Raw genomic sequence first — 21,239 nt, forward strand, 5'->3', positions numbered from 1 at the left:
GATTGATATAGTGGAGGATAGAAAAGAAATTTGGTTATTAGAGGATGCCAGAACTCAACTTCCTAGCGCATACATTCAATAATGCAAAAATTCTCCTTTAAAGGTCTCCTTAGAACAAATCCCAGTCATCACAAAACCCATGGAGATAAATTAAATTACATTTTAATAGTGGAGAATTCGTTCCTGGGCCAGGGGCAGCAGTGAAAGTATGTTCTCTCTTAGGCAAAAGTAGCCTCATCTCCCATCAAAATTCTGAATGCTACCATATGAAAAACTTAATTGGAAATGAAACCCCAAAGCTCCCAGGGCAGAGAAACCATGAGGCTGCCCCACCTCCTGCTCGCCTGCCCTACCGCTGCTCTGGCCGTGTTCTTGCTTGTCCTGCCCCGTGCTGGGACTGGTGTGCCTCCTGAAAAAGCCAGGCTTGACCTGTCTCTCCTTCATGCTGGTGTCCTGTAGATATTTAAAACACATGCAAATGCAGGCACGGGGGTCTGAAGTGTGTGGTTTTGTGCACTTGGTGTTGGGGTGTGGGGTTATTGGGGTGGTGATGCAGGGGGACGGGGATGACGGGTAGTAACGAGGGTTGGTGGCACAGGGTGGTGTGGAGTGATGTGAGGGATTCAGGGTGCTGCTGTGGGGGAAAGGGATTTGTAGAAAGTTCTTAGGGTCTGACAGAAGGCCCCACAGTACGCACCTGTGTGCAAACTTTGAGATAAGAAAAGGGTGTTGTCCGACACTGCTGTGGGGTGCAGGCTGGGCCAGCCTCACATCGAGGTCCCACATAATTAATTCATCCAAAAACTGGAAGGGGCAAAAGGCAGAAAGAGAAAAGGGCAGAGCTGCCATGGCTGTGCTGCCAGTCCCTCCCACCAAGGGAGCCTTTTGCTCCTCATCCTCCCCATCCTGGCCTTCCCTTGCCCCAGCCCTGGGAGCCTGAACCTTGCTCCCTGCCCAGCCTCCTCCATCCCAGCCTCATCCCGCAGTGCCAGGCTGGGCCTCTCTCTTCTCCATGTCTGTACAATGACCAAAACCCCCGGGCAGGATTAGCTCCTTGCTCAGTGCTGCAGCCAATTAATTATATCGTTAAAGACACAATATGTAGACATTCCCCATCCACACCAGCAAAGCTCTTGGCTCTGCTGGAAAGTTCTGCAGAACTGCTGCCTGGCAGAAGGTGGCTGGGCACGGCAGACATGCACCCTTGGCACGGGCATGGCAGAGTCCCAAGCTGTAATTAAAGTAATTACATGTAATTAATATGTTCTGCAAGTGGCTCAGGATACAGCAGAGTGAGCACATCACTAACTGCTTTTGCAGTTAGGAACTGCACAAGGTTCTCCTCCACGTGTTTGCTGCTGATCTGTTCAGCTGCTTTCAGTGCAGATGCTCCTGGGCCAGCCTGAAGGGGTCCCTGCCCAGGGGACACACGTCCACTGCTGGTGAGGACACACGGACAGGCACTTCCACCCATTGCTGTTGGTCAGGACAGCCCAGAGCACCAGCATCTATTCTGTGGGTAAGCAGGAACCTCCAGCTCATGCCTGGGACATTCCCAATCTACCCCAGCATCCCAAAATCACCCCAGGGTCCCAAAACCACCACAGGTCCCTTCTGCAGCAGCCTGCTCTCCGTGGGCACAGCTGGGCCAGCAAGGAGCTCAGTGCCACTCCCAGTGGCAGCCCAGGATGCAGGGCTCTGCTCTGGCTGTGCCAGGTGACCCACAGGACTCCCAGGCTGTCCCCACACGGTGATGGGGACACCACAATTACAGGCTTCCTGCATGTCCCGCCTGTGGGGTTTTGTCACACATGATGTCCCACATCTGGGACTCACCAGTTGGAGATGGCAGTGCTATTTCCATGTTGAACTGTAACTTTTTTACCCCCAGCCGTTCCAGGGCTTACAACTATTGTGTGGGGTTTTTAATGTTGCAAGAATTTATATTGGGAAAAAAGTGCTGCTTTTTTTTTTTTTTTTTTCCCTCTATGCCTTGGGAAATGTCATCCAGCAGGAATGTTCCCAAGAGCTGATCATGGCTGAGAGAAGGATGGGCTTGAGCAGGGGCTGCATGCCCAGCTCCCATCCCTGTCCCAGTCTCCCAGGACTGGCTCACAGGGCTGTGGCTCCCTTGGGTGCCCCACCCCTGCTCCTCAGACTCTGCCCCGTGCTCCTCAGGGACATCTGCAGCAGCAGCAGCAGAGGCAGCAGGGAGGGAGCAGATGCCTGGAGAGGGACAAGCTGCTCACAAAGCCACTCCTGCTGCAGAGCCTCTTGGTTTCATGTCCTCCTGGCTGTGCCAGTGGCCTCTTCCACTTCCAGCTCTGGATGGAGTTTACAAGAAATGCTGGAAGACCCAGCCCTGTGATGTGTCATCATTCAAACTTCTCTTTATTAGTATCCCAAAGTAATTTATTTTTCCCAAACATCAAAGCCCCCTGAGCAATGCTGGGAGAGGCAGGGCTTCCCCCCAAACCCTGGTGGCTCCTGCACCCTCTGCCCTGCTCGGGGGGCTGGACACCCTCCTTGGCTGTGCCAGGGACAGCGATGGTTTCAGGTGGGGCCGTGGGGCCAGGGGAGGCAGAGCTGTGGCAAGATGAGAAGGCAGATCTTCCCCCTGAAAATACAAGTGAGGTGGATGTGGATTGCCCTGCTGTGAGGGTGCTGAGCCTTTTCCGGGCCTTTTCTGGGCTCAGCATCACATCACAGGATGCTCAGCATCTCATCACTTTCAGGAGCAGGCACCAGGGGAAAAAGAATAATAATGAGAAAGAAATAACGAGGAGATGCGAGTCTGCATCTGCCGGGATTCAGAGCCACCCTCCACCCTCTGGCATCCCAGGGGCACTGAGGATGCAGGCACAGCATCTCCTCAGACCTCTGTGCTCAGGGCATCCCCCTGTTCCCCAGTGCTGCTGTCCTCCCCAGCAGCGTGAGTTTTACAGAGGGAATTTAACAGCAAAATTGCAGCAGCTCCTGCCTCTACAAACACAGCGTGCTGCTGTCTCTGCCAGCACTCCATGCTGGTTTGCCTCAAGGAATCTGTGACATCCATCCTGCTGTGATCTGTAACAATATTGGGATTAAATTAGCTTCCCTGAGCTGCAGAGAGGTCAGTGTGCAAGGCCCCTGGTTAATCCAGCAGGCCAGAGAGAACAGAAGCCTCCCTGCATTGGGAAAGGAAAACAACGGGGTCTGTTTGCAATCCGTGCAGCTAATTCAAACAGCATTCCTCAAACAACAGGGGAAAGGGCCTTCGGAGCAAATGGGAAAAGAGCATTTCCCAACACGCACATCATGCTGCTCCTTGGGGAGAGGGGAAGTGTCCAGGCTGCACGGACGAGCTGCCAGGAGACATGGCAGGCCCTAGAGAAGGCTCTGAGCAGCGAGGCAGCTGGTGGGGTGCACAGGAGCTGCCCCCTGCCCTGGGCATGGCAAGGCCAGAGCAGGTCAGTCCTGCTGGACCCCTCCTGAGCAGCCCACGGGGCAGGGGGTGCAGGCAGGCACCAGCTGCTGCCTGCCCCACATCTGGGCTGGGCTGGGCTGGGGCATCTCCCCCCACCAGCTCCGGGCTGACAGGGCCCCGCTGTCCTGTCACCTACACTGGGCTCTACACCGAAGGAGCTGGCGTGGCTCTGCAGCTGTGGCTCTCGGCACCAGCCTGGGATGAGGATCTGGGGACAATCCCAGATGGAGAGGCTCCCAGCAGGGGCCAGGCTGCCAGCGCCACCGCCTCTGAGCGCAGCCCGCCAGCAGCACGGACTGGATGAAAGCCCGGGCTTGCTCGGGGAGCACAGGCGTGCCCGGGTGATCCTAGCAGGAATTCAGCTCCACATCCTCTGGCTCTCACAGCTCCAGAGCAGGCGTGATCCCGGTGCCCCTGTGCCTGACCCCAGCGGGGCCGTGCAGCCCTGCCGGGAGCGCCGTTGCTGCCTTGCAGCCGGAGCAGGAGTGGAGGCAGCGGGCAGGCAGCGGCAGAACCGAGCTCCTGACACTCGGGCTGCTGATGTTCAGCTGCTGTTACAAGCAATTGCCTGGGCTATCAGTCATCCTGCAGCAGGGAACCCTCAGAGCAGCAGGCCAGAAAAGACCTCGTGTCCAGTCTGGGAGTGTGACAGACACTTCAGGACATACTCGCTTTCCTTCTGCTTTCTCTGTGAGTGTCTTTCCTGCTTTTTGCTTATGCTGAGATATTATCAAAGGCTGATGAGGCACCGGGGATGAGTAATGCACCTTTTGTGCCAGCTGGGAATTTGTAGGCACTGGTAGGGTCAATGTGGGTCTGCAAGAAGCTGTGGTGCTCGGTGCTGGATCTGCTTGGTGCACACCTGGGTACACCCACAGCCCCCCTGTCCTCAGCTGCGCCAGGTGAGGGACATGGCTCCTGGTTGTCCCTGCAGTCCCTGGGCAGGGTCAGCCTTCCGCGGAGACACCTTCCCCCTCTTCAGGAGAGGCAGAGGGTTTTGCAAAGCAGGAACTGTAAAAGGATGAGATTGGACCAAAATATTGCAGGTTTTTCATGTAGAGGAGAAGCACGTACTTTAAGGGTGGGCTAGGGGATGTGGGGGAATTGGCAATTGCTGTGCAGAAGCAGAGTGGGGCTGTCCCCTCAGCTTTGTGCAGAGCCACTGTGCCCATGTCCCAGCCAGAGGAGCCCGTGGAACCCGCTGTGGGTGTCATGGAACCCTCTGCTTTCCATCTGGAGCAGCTTGGCATCTTATCCTGCTAAAACAGGGAACTTGATGTCCTTTTGTACAGGAGAGAAACAACCTGTTGGGGATTGATATAGGATCGGCCTCAAGATCCATTAGCTAAAGAAAACCAAGCCTGTAAATGAGCTCCTGTCAGAGGGGAAGAAATGCAGGACTTGGTGCTGGGTTTGTTGTGCAGGGCGTTTAGGCTGGTTTTAGTGTGATTTACCATCCTCTGCAATGACACCTCTGGCACCATGTCAGCATGTTCCTTTGCCTTCAGCCAGACCCACTGCTCTGCTGGCTAGTTACTGCTGTGCTGGTAGCCCCGCTGCTGCATCTGGGTCTGGTAGCATTGCCAGTACAGAGCTCTGACTTTGGGGTTTATTGCTCTGTTGGCAACTTGATCTACAGCTGTCAGCAGAGGCTGCACCACTTCAGTATCAGAAATGAGGTTTGGCTGTTCAATGTGCCTGAAATACACATCTTGGGCTCACCAGATTTTTCACTCACACAGTCAATGGAGTAACGTTGTCCCTGACAACATTTGATGGCACTTGAGAATTTCCTAGAATAGAAAGTAAAAAAAAAGCTCTAAATATAAATAGAAAAATGGCTTAGATATGGAGACTTGCAGCAGTGACTGCTCAGCATCTGCCAACAAGCAGCACACATTCACCACACTCCTGTGAGACAGCAAAGATCTCAGAGACACCACTTACAAATAGGAAACGAGGGACATTTAACGAGGTGCCAGGGAAAGTTCAGGATGAATAAAACTTCCTTGCACATGAGCACCAACACACACAGCACAAAGGAAAAGCTGCAGAAAGGGTGCGTTTCCCTTCTGGCCTGTGTTTGGGTCATTTTGCAGCTCTGTGTTCACAGCTGCCCCCACACAAGCGCTGTGTGAGGCAGGTGTGTGAGGAATACATGAGGCTCTCCGAATCTCTGTGTCTGGGGGCTGCTTGGTGCCATCTTCTGTATCCATACCCTCGCCCTCCTCTTCCTCAGGGTTGTCGGGTGCATACCAAGTCCCAGTGAGCACTCCAGGGCTGATGCCAGCAGCTGCCAGGGATACTCGGGGACCTCCCTTCAACGGGGGCTTGTGGCCAGCAGAGTGTTGAAGGGGAACTGCCCTGGCCCCAGCAGGGGACCCAGGAGGGATTCAGGAGCCACCACAGGGATCATCACATTGTTTGAAATAGTCTGTGCCCTCAAGCTTCCAGCTCAGAGCCCTGCAAGCCTGGGGAGTCTCCCCCAGGAGACTGCCAGGGTCATGCCAAGGGGCTGCCTGGCAGCTTGTCACACACCCCAGGGACAACTCTGCAGGGCACCAGGGCTCTGGGCAGAGCCCCAGGGCCCTGAGCATCCAATCAGCCCTGCGAGAACCAGGGACGAGGGTCACTCATGGCTGCTGGCCCTCGGGAGGCTGGTGGCCACCAACTCCTCTGTATGGCTTGTACAGGAGCACTGGCCAGGGTCCAGTGGGGCTCCTGGGAACACCTGGCTGCCACCTGAGCCCCGGTGCAGGATCTGCTCACCCCACCAGGCATGGTGGGGCTCAGGGAAGGTGACTGAGCACTGATGTCCCCCGTTCCCCTGCACAGAGCGGGCTCTGCCACGTGTGCAGCCTGGAGTGCAGGTGGAGGAGGGACAGGGAGCTGCCAGCACAGTGGGGACAGCTCCCAGGCTGCTCAGGTGTGCTGGAGGGCAGGAGTCCCAGGCAGTCCCCCCGCAGCCGTGCTGCTCTCCTGAGCAGGAGTGTTTCCTCCTGCTGCACAGCCAGCAATGGAAAAACAGCCAGGCTCTGAGCTCTTCGCCTTCATGCCTTTCCCCCTCCAGAGGATAATAAGCTGCTTTTAATATCTGACATGTTTATTAACAGATGCAGTTGTGACAGCTGATGACTTCATATGCCACTTACCACTAAAATGTTAGTAATAACTCGGAATTAACTGTCATAAATAAAAAAGACTACAAAGACAACTCGATGGTGTGTCACTCTGCAGTAATTTACTGAGACCCTGTTGGCTCTGGATGCAAGGCTGGAAGGTCCTTTGTGGAGCTCCAGTCCGGGTTTTGCAACAGTCACAATATTTTGGCTGGATATTGTCTTAGGAGGTGGTACTAGTGGGGTGGAATTCCCTCATGCAGGAGTTTGCACTGGATGCCTTTACAAAGCTGGATACTCTGGTAATAATAATAATAAAAAGCCCCTACCCGGTGGATGGGGACGGAGTCTACGGATTGAGACCAGGATTTATGAATGTGCAAATTGCTCTGATATGATCACATACTTTCTGCTTTGCATACGCAGGGAGCAGCGTGGGCTGATGGAGTAGGAACTAGGCTGAGCGATCTTTACGAGCTGAGACCCTGCACATCGCAGAAGGGTTTGTTTCTCTGTGCAAAGCCTGGGACCCCGTTAGAAACCTGCTTTAAAAAAACGAGTGACCAAAATATCCAAACGCACCAGCCTTCTCCATGAACTCGCCATGAATATATTTTTCTTTTTTTTTTCTTTTTTTTTTCTTTTTTTTTTTTTTTTGACAGAAACGTGTGTGTAACTTTCTCTGGAGCATCTGAGGAATTTTGTAGTTGTTCTTATAGTATTTTAAATCTGAGAACCCAGTAGAGTCTTTTCCGCAGTGATGAGGGAGTGACAAGTTGAAGGTAAGGGCTTCAGCATGCATGTTTGTGTCGATGGAGCTTTTGCAACGCGGGCTGCTAATGAAGAACGCGAGCCGTGTCAGCATCTGACTGCGGGTTTGCCTTGTGCAACGTGGATAATGAGCTCAGACAATGCGAGCGTGCGGGATCACAGCAGGATCTGTGGGATCCCCGTCCTCCCTCCCCCGAGGTGCGTGGGGCTCGCAGGGAAGCTGGGCTGCTCTCTGTGTCCCCTGGCACCGTGTTGCCATCCCGGGCTGGGGAAGGGGGCAGACAGAGCTGGTGGGGATATTGATCAGCTGGCTGGATCTCCTCGCTGATCCTGGACCAGCTGCGGGGTCCCGCGGGTGGCCGTGCCCTCTGCCCTCCCTCTGCTCCCAGGCACGGGGGCGATGGGAGCACGGGCAGTGAATTTGCTGCTGTCTCAGCCCTGCTGTGGCTGCACCTAAGGCGAGGCTCCTGCCACGCACCCATGGGGGCACGGCAGGCGCCCGGAGAGCGCGGGGTAAGTACGGGAGTGTGGAACGGGGGATCCGTGGGGAAATGGTTCATGGGGATTATGGCAGTAAATAGACGTGGTGTGAGCAGCTGGTGCTGATGTGCAGGGGAAGGGCTGCTGGATCCAGTGAGGGGTCAGCGAGGGTTCCCGCAGCCAGGCTGCGACACAGCTCCCCAGGCACAGCGTGGCTCAAGGTGGCTTCAGCCTCGGTGCTGATGGACGTGGCTGGAGGTGACTGGGGCTTGGTCACCCCCAGGCTGCTGGAGTATTTTATAGGCTCAGGCATGTGTGTTCCCTTGAACAGCCCTGGGTACCGAGGAGGGGCACTCAGATGATGTGGTTTGGGATTAAAAAGGCACCTTACAGTGACAGGCATTAAAATAAGGTAATACTGGCAGAAGAAAATGCCAAGGCACGCATGCAGCCTCTACTCTGCTGCACAGGCATCGGCAGGTACCCACACAAAAAAAAAAATCCTGTCACCTGAAGGTCTGTGAACTTGGGGCAGTGCTTACAGTGCTGTTTGGGGTGGCCAGGTCTGTGCTGAGATCTCCCAGGGACCGGGCACTTGCAGTGAAACCTCTGCCTGGAGGGTTCTCCATTCGGAGTGATTTTGTCTGAACTCTGCTGGTGACCCCGGAGCGGGTGAACTCCTGACTCCATCCACTCACCCCGCTGTGGGGCCAGGACTGTGCAGGCTGGGTGGGAGGATGGCAGCAGCACCGCGGGCCTGGGAATGCCAGTGCTGCAACATGCCTGGAAACCACCCTGGAAAAAAGGCTCGTTTCAGCTGGATCAGCTCCCTGGCCCCTGCGCGGCCGCTGCGAGAGCAGCAGCACCACCCTGAGGGACGCGGCAGGGAGGAGCCGGGTGCAGGCACCCGCTCTGGAAATGCAGGGCAGTGATGCCCTGAGCACAGCCAAAAGCTGTGGAGGTGCAGGGCAGTGATGCCCTGAGCACAGGCAAAAGCTCTGGAGGTGCAGGGCAGTGATGGCCTGAGCACAGGCAAAGTTCTGGAAATGCAGGGCAGTGATGTCCTGAGCACAGGCAAAAGCTCTGGAAATGCAGGGCAGTGATGCCCTGAGCACACCCAAAAGCTCTGGAAATGCAGGGCAGTGATGTCCTGAGCACAGGCAAAGTTCTGGAAATGCAGGGCAGTGATGCCCTCAGCACAGGCAAAGTTCTGGAAATGCAGGGCAGTGATGCCCTGAGCACAGGCAAAGTTCTGGAAATGCAGGGCAGTGATGCCCTGAGCACAGGCAAAAGCTCTGGAGGTGCAGGGCAATGATGCCCTGAGCACGGCCAAAAGCTGTGGAGGTGCAGGACAGTGATGTCCTGAGCACGGCCAAAAGCTCTGGAGGTGCAGGGCAGTGATGCCCTGAGCACAGCCAAAAGCTCTGGAAATGCAGGGCAGTGATGCCCTGAGCACAGGCAAAAGCTCTGGAGGTGCAGGGCCGTGATGTCCTGAGCACAGGCAAAAGCTCTGGAAATGCAGGGCAGTGATGCCCTGAGTACGGCCAAAAGCTCTGGAGGTGCAGGGCAGTGATGCCCTGAGCACAGGCAAAGTTCTGGAAATGCAGGGCAGTGATGCCCTGAGCACAGGCAAAGCTCTGGAGGTGCAGGGCAGTGATGTCCTGAGCACAGGCAAAAGCTCTGGAAATGCAGGGCAGTGATGCCCTGAGCACAGGCAAAAGCTCTGGAGGTGCAGGGCAGTGATGCCCTGAGCACGGCCAAAAGCTGTGGAGGTGCAGGGCAGTGATGCCCTGAGCACAGGCAAAGCCAGCTGGCTGTGCCACCGTGTGCAGGCAGCAGCTGAGCCGAGCAAAACCCCACCTTCCCATCAGCCAAGTCAAATGTGAGCTGGAACAGTTCTTCCTGGATGTGGTAAGCAACAGAGCCAAGGGCCAGGTCAACCCTCCTGGCCTATGGGGACAGCCCTGGAGAGGGACAGAGGTGACCGTGCAGCTGAGACAGGGGGCACTGACAGCAGAGACATTTCCCTGTGCAGTGTGAGGGTGACCTGTCATCTTGCTGAGGATGGAAGTGCCTGCCTAATTTGCCTGGCAAATACCGACAGGTTTCCTGTCATGCCCACCACCAACCTCCTCCAGGAAGATCCTCTGGGGCTGCAGCTTCCTCTCGTGCTCCGGGGCAGCGGGGCAGCATGGGCTGGCTGCAGGATGTCCTTCATGGCAAACCACCCTGAGCACTGCCAGGCCTGCAGAGCTCAGAACTTGCTCCCCCTGTCCTAGAGCTGCAGGGGGCTGTCATCCCACAAAAAGCAGAGTTTGGGATGGGCTCAGTCCAGGCTGGCAGCAGCAACTGGTCTGGAGGACACCCTGGCTGCCTGCTCACTCTCTCCCTCCTGCTCTGTCCTGCCACATGCTCAGAGCTGAAGCTGTGGGTTATTTTTCCCAGTTTGTTTTCCTCTGCTGCTGGAGTTGGTGCTACTCCTGGCTCTGCAGGGCTCAGGTTTCCCAGACAGTGATGTCTGGGAGAGCCAGAGCACCGGGAATCCCTTCAGGAAGCTCCTCTTGGCAGATGGTTCCTGTGCACATGGCCATTAGAAAGCCCCAGGTGCTGCTCAGGGCTCTGCCCTGGACTTCAGGCTTTGGCAGCTCAACACAGCAGCTCATGGCTCGTTGGGCCCCTGTGAGCCTGGAAATTTTTGTTTACAAAGCTGGCAGGCAGGGTCTGTGGTGGAAGGAGCTGTGAGCCCTTGCTTGCATGCATTTCCAGAGAAGTAAGAGGGGAATTGGGTATTGAGCTGAATGTGTGCACTTGTTGGAGGATCAGCACCCCTGACTGTGCTTTTGAGTCTGTGTCAGACCCCCCTGCTCCCACCCCCAGGGCTATACCTGACACGGTGTGTGTCCATGCCCACCTCCTGGGGCACCTGCAGGGCATGACCCTGCTCAGCAATGGGCCTCTAGGAAGCCCTTTTGGGGGAAAAGCCAGATTTTCAGTGTCCTGCTCTGTGCTACCCCAAACTGGGCTGCTCTGTTTCCTGGTCTGAAATTTGGTTGTGCTGTTCTGGTGAGCAACTGATCTGTAGGAGGCTCAAACCCACCTGAGTTGTGCCTAACAGACACAGGTTTGCTGCTCCCACAACTGCAGTCAGATCCCCAGGCACAGAGCTGTGCCTGCCAGGATGATTCCAGTGCAGCTCCAGATGCTGCTCTGGTTCTGTGGAGAAGCAGCAGGCACAGGTCCTGCAGCCTGCCTCAGGGCTCTGCCTCCTCCTCCTTCTCCAGAGCAGCGTGCTGCCTCTGCGCTGGCATGAGGGCCACGGGAATCCCCCTGTAAAACATTTCCTGATGTTTTTTCCTGAAGTTTTACTCCGCTCCGGGAGGGAGGCCTGTGGCACTACGCATCACAGCGTTTCTTGGAGCAGCTGCTGTGGGGGCACTGAGCTGGGGCTGAGGTGCTGCTGAGCCCGGAGCAGCTCGCACTGCCAGGGCAGGGCAGAGGGATGGCCGCGAGCAGCAGCCTCTCCTCAGTGTGCTCCCCACCAGCGGGGTCACAGCACGGGGAATGCAGTGCAGGAGCTAGTGGGAGAAGTCAGACCTCAACAATGCTGTGGATAGCTCTGCTGCCAGATTGGGCTTTTATTATTTTATTTTTTCAGTGAAGTTTATGGGTTGGGGATTTTGCAGAACTTGGCGCCGGGATCTAATATCAAATGAAGACCTTCTGGTTCGGAAATTTGACTTAATGCAGCCGTCTTTTATTGCTTCAAGGATTAAGCAGAACAAAGTGGCTCTGCCTGTGCACGTGCAGAGATGTTTGCCAGAGGCACGTGAGACACCCTGTGGCAGCTGTGATGGCCGAGCCAAGCCTGGTGGGACCTTCCACTGCGGAGGGTTTCACAGCGCTGCTCCTGGAGCATCAGCCCTGCCGACAGGAAAGCAGCCCTCGGGAACGCAGCAGCAGAGAGGGACTTTCCCAAAGAGAATGAGGGCCCAAACCTGCTCCCTCAGCCCTTCCCTCCCACGGCAGGGCTGGTGGAGCAGGCAGGGAGCTCTGCCATGGGGTCACCAGCGCAGGGAATAGGGCGCAGGCAGAGCAGGCAGTGGGTTCAGGGAGCAGCAGCAGGGTAGGCACATCCCTCTGTGCCTGTGGAACAGGGACAAGGGATAACCAGGTGCCATGGCTGGTGTTTGAGGGGCCTGTTGAAAGCCCCTCAAAGGCTGGGGAATGAGCCAGCAGCGTGGAGCTGCTGCTGCCACCCACAACCTTCCAGAGCTGGATTCTGCCCTGGGGCTGGGAAAACTCGGGGTGGTGTGTTTGTGTGTCCTGGGCACTGGGAGGCCTTGGGGTGGTGTGTCCTGGGCACTGGGAAACCTCTGGATGGTGTGTCCTGGGCACTGGGAGGCCTTGGGGTGGTGTGTCCTGGGCACTGGGAAACCTCTGGGTGGTGTGTCCTGGGCACTGGGAGGCCTTGGGGTGGTGTGTCCTGGGTGCCCTGGTGCGGGGCTGGGAGACGTGGCTCCAAACAAACCCTGCAAAACCATGACTCCTCCTGCAGGAAGCCACTTTGTGCATACTCACACAGAGGAAATTCAAATTTTCTATCCAACTCCAGGACGTGGAAACCCAAATTGCCACCTCACAGCTGGGCTGTTGGCAGCGACCTGGCAGTTCCCAGGGGTTCATTCCTACTGCTGCTGTAACCAGGTCTGTCCAGCCTCCAGCATCTGGTCCTTCTCTCCAAGGCTCAGTAAACCTTTGGAGAGCCTGTTTACATTTGGGATCCCTGGTACATTCAGCAAGAGGCAATATATCAGCAATTTAGTTACTGTGGATTAGGTCTCAAATATCCTGGGGATATAATGTTGGTCTTTCTCACCTTGTGTGTAGGAGGACTAATGGCAAATTATCTGGATGGTTTACATTTTCTGGTTTGTATTGGAGCTCCCAAGGACCAATTTATCCTGATTGAATTGCAAACAAGGCTTAGTGCCATCTCAGATTCAGGGGCCAGGTCTCTCCATAAATGAATTCAGAACAATTCAGGTTACCCCAAATTCTTCCTGTAGATTGGATAATGGCATAAATCCTGCGAATGTTTAGACTGGAAATTGTTTGTAGCAACCTGAGCTTGACTGATGGCTGCAGTAACAGAAAGAATCATAACTCGTGTCCTGCAGTGAGGGTGGGAAGAGCTGGCAGTCCAGCCAGACGGCTCAGCACAGACCCCCAGGTGCTCGTGGGGGGATTTGGAGAGCTGTGGCTCATGTGTGACCTGCCAAGACACTGACTCTGCAGCACCTAGAATGCCAGTGGCCTTTCTGTGCTGAGGCAGCTGCTGTGGCCAAGCCCAGGCTCTCTTTGGGCTAGAAAGCGAGGAAACGAGGAGGGAAAATTGTGTGCTCGCTTGGTTTGTGCTGCGGTCTCAAGGTTTCCCATGGCACTTCCCTGCCCCAGCCCAGAAATGGGGTCTGCGGTGCTGGCACGAGCTTCGCGCTGGCTCTTGGCACACGGGGGCTGTGTTTGCTCCCTGCGGACATCCATCCCTGCTGCTGTCCCCACGCCGGGGGACTGTGCCCAAACTGTCAGTGTTGTGTAAACACAGCGTGTGCTTCCTGTGAACGCGCTTCACCCGCAAAGCCGCCGTAATTAAAAAGCGGGGGCGGCCGGAGCGGGCGGCGGCTCCGCGGTCCCTCCGGAGCCGCTCGGCAGAGTTTGGGCTGTGCTGCACTGACGGCATCCCCAGGGTGCTGTGGGCATGGCCGGACTGTCCCACTCCACCTGTCCGGAGGGTCCCTGCTGCCCCCAGGCGCCGTGCCCAGGTTCCCCGCTCAAGTGCAGAGGAGCTGCGGGGATCCCCGTCTGCACAGCTCCGGAAATATTCCCAACAGCCCGGCTTAAGCACTTGACAGTGTTTATAAAGCAGCTTGCAGCAAACAGGCTTGGAAGTGCAGAACAAGTTGGTGTTTACACAAGTGACTAATTATTTATTTGAAAATCCTGCGGACGAGCCGTGCGCTGTAACGACAAGCACATGGGGAGCGCTGGGCTCCTGCCCCGGCAGTCGCAGCAGGGACACGGTGAAAAGTTCAGAGCCGCCAGGGCGGGGGGACAGTGGCGATGGCCCCACATCGCCCGGTGGCCATCAGGTGAGCCGGTGCTGCCGGGAGAGTTCGTGCCATGGGTTGCCACAAGGCTCAGCCGTACCCGGGTCGCAGTCGCCCACGGCTGCTGCTGGGACAGCCCCCTCCCTCCAGGTGCTCTGCTGTGTGGCCATGACTCCCCCTAGGTGGGCTGGAGCAGGGGGGCTGTTGGGCCAGTGGCCCTTCAGCAGGTCCCCCACCCAGGGTGGGCCAGGGAGGGCACTGGCCCCCTGGGCACCGAGTCCATCCCAGGCTGAGGCCGGGCTCACTTCCAGCACTGTCGCCACCAGTTGTTTGGGGCATCGGTGATTGCGCAGTTATTATAAAGGGATTAAAACAATTTTCTGTTTCATTTGACTTCACAGAGCAAATGTTGTCGCCTTTATTCCAGCACAATGTCTGCCATTGGCAGGGCTTTGCTCTGCCAGCTGCAGAGAGGAGTGGGGCCCAGTTTGGCAGTGCCAGATCTCTTGGTGCAGCATGGAACTTGCCCTTCCTTCACACCGGGCACAGGGAAAACCACTTGAAAACTACAGGGAAAATGCCCTGTCAGGAGCCAGCTGTAGCAAGGGTTTGGGCACTCTCAGGAAAAGATGGTACATGTGGAGTCCTGGCTGCTGGCTGGCAGCTGGGCTTCCCTTCTCTCTGCCGAAGTTCACGCAGAGCCATTGGTTTGCTGCCCAGCCTGTCCTGCTGGTGTTGCCATCTCATCACTCTGTCCTGCCATGAATATTGGGCTACTCTGCGCCGTGGCTTGGTGAGGGCAGCGGGGCACTCACAGCCGGGCTCGCTGCCTCATGCCGGGCTCTCTGCCCCACGCTGGGCTCGCTGCCCCTCATTGGGTTCTCTGCTCCATGGCAGGCTTGCTGCTCCTCACTGGACTCTCTCTGCCCCACACCAGGCTGTTTCTGCCCCATGCCAGGTTCTCTGCTCCGTGCCAGGCTCTCTGCCCCACGCCAGGCTGTTTCTGCCCCATGCCAGGTTCTCTGCTCCGTGCCAGGCTCTCTGCCCCACGCCAGGCTGGTTCTGCCCCATGCCAGGCTCACTGCCCTGTGCCAGGATCTCTGCCCCTTGCCAGGCTCTCTGCCCCACGCCAGGCTGGTTCTGCCCCATGCCAGGTTCTCTGCTCTGTGCCAGGCTCTCTGCCCCTCACCAGGGTCTCTGCTCTGTGCCAGGCTCTCTGCCCCTTGCCAGGCTGTTTCTGCCCCATGCCAGGTTCTCTGCCCCATGCCAGGCTTGCTGCCCCTCACTGAGCTGTCTCTGCCCCATACCAGGCTCTCTGCCCTGTGCCAGGCTCGCTGCCCCTCGCCGGGCTGTCTCTGCCGGTGAGCCCGGGGCACAGCAGCCAGCTCCCGCGCTCAGCCCAGCGCAGGCAGCGCTGACCCTGCCCTGTGCTTCGGGGAACGGGAGATGGGAGGTTTGGAAATTCCCTCAGAGCAGAAACGCAGCGTTTTGGGCAGCTCACAGAGGATCCCACCCCGTCCCCAGACAGCCCCAGCCCTGGCTGGGGACTGCAGGCTCGCTCTCTGCTGGCCTTGACTACCAGCCCCAGAGGTGCCCACTTGATGGGAAACATCTTGTGTGCCTGGCACCCGCAGCAGCCATCTGCTGCTCGGGGAGGGCAGCCCAGGGGTCTGGCTCTATTTTAAACAAGTTCCAGCTATAACTACTGTTTGCAGCACTGGCAGATGGCAAAGATGCGCTGAGCATTCCAGCGGGTGCTGATTATTAGCAACAGGGACTTATGGATGAGGCTGGAGCATACTTCTCCCCACACCACTCTGGGTGCCACTATCTGCCAGCACCCCCAGTGCACCCCACAACCCCCATGCTCGCTTGTGGGAGCGATGCTGTCTGTCAAGTTAACCTGTTCTCCTCCTCTTTTGCAGTTCCTGCCAGCGTCCCTGGAAACTGCGAGCAGCCAACGCCCACTGCCAAGCCCCCGATGGGACTAGGGCCCAGCTCCTGCACTCCTGACAGGGATGAAGGTAGAGCCATGTTACCTGCTACCTAAGCTGGCTGGTGCTGATGTAGCTTGTGGATATGGTCCCAGACCTGGCTCTGTGCACAGACTCTCAACTCTGATCCCACCCGAGAGGATTTAGCGGCAGCAGAGACCCCAGCTGTGGAGCACACTCCCCCAACCACTCCAGGACGGAGGGGCTGCAGCGCTGGAGAGTTACTATGCAGCTTGGACTGCTTGTGGTGGTGGTTTTTCTAAGCTCCATGGATCTAACAGGCAGCAGCAAAGTGGTGAAGGGCAAGAGGCAAAGACGAAGTATGTATGAAATGCTTTTCTTCTCTACTTCCTCCCATGATGCCATGAAGGTCATGCTGGTGTGAATGTGTTTACAGCACAGGGAGATGGGCAGGGCCTGTGGTGCCCCAAGAGCCCGTAGAGATCCCCCAGTCCCACTCCCCATGTCCCCTGACCTGCCCCAGCTCCGAGCTGGGGTGTCCCCTGAGGTCACGGGGGGGTCAGTCATGCCACCAGCCCAGAGGGTCCCCGGTGGGGCTCGTGCAGGGCAGCCAGGCAGAATTGGCACAAGAGCAGCCAGAGGCGTTTGCCCTCCTTTATGTAAGCTCATGTTAGAACTGTTTTACATTAAAACTGTTTTAAATTAAATTATATAAAATTGATTTTATATTAAAACTGGGACTGCTGAGCCCTGGGAGAACAAGGAAAACCTGACGTCATGGCTAATGCTATAAAGGGCAATTTCCAGCAAGAGCCCAGTTTATACCTTTGCCATGGATGCAGAGCGTGGCACCGGAGCCCAGCGCTGTGGGAGGGATGGGGCTGGATCCCCGGGGGTCTCTGTGTAGAGGGGCCAGGGCCCACAGTGCCAGGGAGGTCCCAATCCAGACCAGGGAACCCTCCTGGCAGCTGGGGGCTGAGGATCCCCCTGCTTTCAGTGTGTCTTCCTAAGGCTGAAGCAGCCCCCACAGCCACAGGCCTGGCAAAGGGGCTGGGGCAGGCAGTGGGGGCTGCCAGGCTCTTGGGTCATGGTGGGGGGACTGGGCAGCCCTCTCACCTCTGGTCCTGACACTTGAACACTGTGCTGCTCTGTGCTTGCTTTTGAAGTGTAGTAAACATGGTATTTAAAAGAATACATCTTTTAAATACACAGCTTTTCTATAAACAAGGGCATGGCTTGCATAATAAACTAATAAAAATAACCTGCATTCTAGTCTGCAAAGAATGCGATTGGTTTCAAAACAAGCAGCATTTTATATGATAATTAAAAGCAGAAAACTCTCAAGACAAGGGATTGAGTATTTTTCTTGGACTGAATGTAGAAGCTGAGAACACATCTCTATTTTGGGGGCAGTGACACCTCCCGACTGCCAGAGAGAATTTAACATAGGCAGGGTCAGAGTGAGACCCAGCTTGGGATGCAGCATGGACAGAATTAATGGAACAGTTTTGCTCCAGGGCCATGCACCCTGGTCCCTGCTGCTCCTCAGCATGGAGGCGCTGCAGGGGAGGCAGCAGGAGGTGCTGGACCCCTGGGCTCATGCCCATGGTTAGTGTCTGCCCCACACGGGCAGCAGGGCTGGGGTGGGCAGTGCTGGGGCCCTGGGCACAGCTGGTGGCTGTTTCAGGGTCCTGCTCCTCAGCACGGCCGCTGTTGTGACTCTCGCGCCCGTGCTTGGCACAGCTGTGGCTCCTGTGGCCACTGGGGACGAGGCCAGAGCAGTGCTGTGAGTGTGCCAGTGCTGCAGGACCCTTGCTGTGCCCCAGGTGCTGCCCTTCCTGCCAGTGGTGCCAGAGGTTTGGGGTCACAGCCGGTGCCTGCGGAGCCCGGCACTAACCGCTGCCTCTCTCCTGCTCTTCCAGTCAGCACCGAGCTGAGTCAGGGCTGTGCCAGAGGTTGTGACCTGTGCTCTGAGTTCAATGGGTGCCTGAGGTGTTCCCCCAAACTCTTCATCCTTCTGGAGCGGAACGATATCCGACAAATTGGGATTTGCCTGCCTTCTTGTCCACTGGGATACTTTGGCCTTCGCAATACGGACATGAACAAGTGCATCAGTGAGTGTGGGGCAGGAGGGAAGGGGTGTGGGCAGGTGGCAGTGCTCTGCAGGGCAGCACGGGCCTCTGCTCAGGCGCAGGAGGTGCTGTGGCTGTGGTTGAGGCAGGGCTGAGCACAACAGCCTGAGAAGAGCCCTGCTCAGCACTGCACGGGCATGCTGTGGATGTGGGATCTTGCAGGACCTCTGGGCAGTTTTGTTGTATGGGTTGCCAGACTGGCAGCCTTTGGGAAGAGGGAAATCCTTCCAGGCACTTAGTGCCTCTTTTCCTGCTCTACTGCTCACTGGACTCAGGCGGCTCTGAGTGAAATCCCTGACTTGCATCTTGTAGCCAGAGCACCAGGAAACATGTGATCACTCCCCTGGCAGGTCCATGCACAGCACCCTCACAGCCAGCTTTCCATCTAGCTCCCTTTCCATGCAGCCTGTCCTGTAGCTGCAGCTGGAGCTGTATCCTTTGCCCCGTCCCCTTTGGCTGACTGATGCTCAGCTGAACACCAGCCCAAAACCTTCCACGCTGCCTGATTCTATCCTGGCAGTGGCTGCTGCTGGCTGGCTGTGAGAGCTGCAGCACAGGGCTGTCCTGCACAGGGAATGGTGCAAAGAAAACTCACTTCTGAGGGGCACAGCCAGGCCTGGCAGGATGCTCAGAGACCTCTGGGTTGGCAGTGTGGAGCCTCTTGAGTCTTCTGTTCACATCGGACTACATGATGGCTTTGGTGATTTTTTTCTATTTTTTTTTTTTTCCCCAGAATGCAAAATTGAGAACTGTGAGTCCTGTTTCAGTCGAAACTTTTGCACAAAATGTAAGGAAGGTTTGTATTTGCACAAAGGGAGATGCTACGTCACGTGCCCCGAAGGCTACGCTGCTGCCAACGGCACCATGGAGTGCAGCAGTCCTGGTAAGCAGCCCTGCACTCCGCACGTCTGCTCATGAGTACTGCTGCAGGGGGCTTTAGATGAGGAACTGAGCCCCTCATGGCACCCGTGCCCAGCTCTTCGTGGGGCAGAGCCCTCTGGGAACCAGCCTGGATGGGGAGCAGCCCTGGGTGTTGGTGAACTGTGACCCAGAGTTGGTGTGGTGTGGCAAGAAAGGGGTGCTCAGGTGTCACTGTAGAGCAGGACGGGAATGAGAAGACTCTAAGTCAAAGGTTAGAGAATGAACTCCAATTTATTTCAAATGCACCCCTCTATTTATAGGGAACATCGTGCAGACTGATTTCATTGGTCTTAGAGTAAAAACACTCACACCATTGGTGTGCAGTGAATGACGAATGGAGGCAGAACATATCTATGAACAATGTGAACAACAAGAGAGATTAGAGAATTATTTACATTCTTTCTTAACTGTCTCCCAGGCTCTCGCCTGGTTAGAAAACCTTCTCTTTTTCTCTCTGACTGAACTGAGAATATCCACACTCAGGGACTTAGGAACCTGCTGGGCGAACACAGACTCCCTTGCAGCCTCAGGTGGGGGAGGGATGCAGTGGTGGGCTCTGGGATGGCCTGGGCTGGCAAGCCAGGAATGGGAGTTACAGCTGGGCTCTCTTGTTATCTGGCAGCACAATGTGAAATGAGCGAGTGGGGGCCCTGGGGGCCCTGCTCCAAGAAAAGGAAGCTCTGTGGCTTCAAGAAGGGCAATGAAGACCGAACACGGAGGATTCTGCAGGCTCCCTCTGGGGACGTGTCTCTGTGTCCTGCAACCACGGAGGTGCGGCGGTGCACGGTGCAGAAGAACCAGTGCCCTGAAGGTGAGCAGATCCACCCCCACCATCCCTCCCCACACCCCATAGAGCTCAGGCACAAGTAGCCAGCCAACTGTCCAGTGTCACAAATGTGCTGCGCAGCTCCTGACTCCTCTGAAGTGCAGGGGATACGGATGTGATGGCACCTGGAAGAGCTGCAGCTGGAAGGGGCACAGCCCCCAGGGGGGTGATCCTTGGCACAGCATGCCATGTGTGCCACAGGTTTCAGCTGTTTCACAGAATTCACAGAATTCACAGAAGGTAAGGTTGGAAGAGACCTTCAAGATCACTGAGTCCAACCCATGCCAAAAAAAACCCCAAACATTTTAGTTTCTTCCCTGGCCAGAGAGCAGCCAGGGGTGCATGCCTGTGTGCTGCCATGATGGGAGCTCTCTACCAGAACAGGTCTGTTTTTCCCAGGAATTAGAGTGTCTTCAGGACAGAACGGTGGTTTGGTTATCTTGTTACAGAATGCTCAAGGATTGCAGCTGTGCTGAGTGTTCTGAGGGGAAAGGGATCTGAGCAGTGACTAAATGCACAGGAATTAACCAGGGGGGCAGGGTGAAGGGGACAGGGCCGATCTGTTCCCCCTTCCCTCGCTCCACCTCACGCTGCCCCTGTGCCTTACTGCAGGGAAAAGGAAGAAAAAGGAAGAGCAAGGAAAGCAAGATAATGGGAATAGAAATCGGAAAGACACCAAAGACACTAAGTCTGGCACCAAGAAGAGGAAGAACAAACAGAGAGGGGCCACGGTGCCCGCAACGCCCGCTAGCCCTGCCCAGTAGCTGGCCAGTGCATCACCGGATGGCAAGACTCCATTGCTGCTATGTATATGAAAGCTTTATTGAACAGAGCACTGCTACACCATGTACACGTGTCCAGAGACAGACATATACTCCAGACTGACCCACGGACTGACAGAGGCCACGCACACAGTGCTGAAGGAGGCCGCACACGCACCCCGCCCAGGACTGTGGAAGAACGCTGCTGAGGAGTGGGAGCGCACACGGAGGCAAAGCCCACAGCCCCAGGGCTCTGTGGGGACACTGCAGGGAGGAGAGGTGGAGCATAAGCCAGTGAAGGACCCAGACATGGGATTGATTTCATGATGGAAGGCCTCAAATGGAGCCCAAGCACATAGCCCCAGCACAGCCCCACTCAGCCAGGGGATGAGACTGAACCCACACGGCCAGTCTCCCTGACCTGGGACCCAGACACACACAGCAGTGGCCTCTTTCTCTTCCCCGTCCCCTTATTTTGTGTTTTAAGCTGTATGACTTTATCATTGCGAATACATGTTTGTGGTAAGAGGTCAGTGGTATCTGCCCTGAATCTGCTTCAAAGAATTATTTCAAATTAAAAAAAAAAAAACAAACCTAAAATCAAAATGACAACCAGCTTCCTGAGTGTGTGGTTCTTACCTTGGCCCCTATGGAGGCTGGTGTCCCACAGGACAGAGACTCACTTGTGGAAGGGAAACTCACCA

At 56.1% G+C, this 21,239-nt stretch overlaps 2 protein-coding genes across 2 annotated transcripts in view; one reads left to right on the forward strand and one right to left on the reverse strand.

Moving 5' to 3' along the window:
• Window positions 1-21,239, reverse strand: part of CDCA8 (cell division cycle associated 8) — a 438,802-nt gene that overhangs the window by 67,165 nt on the left and 350,398 nt on the right. The window lies entirely within an intron of this gene.
• On the forward strand, window positions 7,234-21,168 carry RSPO1 (R-spondin 1). The gene is made up of 6 exons (XM_068172481.1): window positions 7,234-7,367; window positions 15,866-16,254; window positions 17,818-18,009; window positions 18,761-18,910; window positions 19,571-19,759; window positions 20,387-21,168. The coding sequence occupies exons 2-6, from the start codon at window positions 16,161-16,163 to the stop codon at window positions 20,536-20,538; spliced, it is 777 nt and encodes a 258-aa protein (XP_068028582.1). The 5' UTR covers window positions 7,234-7,367; window positions 15,866-16,160; the 3' UTR covers window positions 20,539-21,168.

Source organism: Anomalospiza imberbis, chromosome 25 (assembly GCF_031753505.1).
Source record: "Anomalospiza imberbis isolate Cuckoo-Finch-1a 21T00152 chromosome 25, ASM3175350v1, whole genome shotgun sequence".
In the NCBI taxonomy this organism is placed as follows: Eukaryota; Metazoa; Chordata; class Aves; order Passeriformes; family Viduidae; genus Anomalospiza; species Anomalospiza imberbis.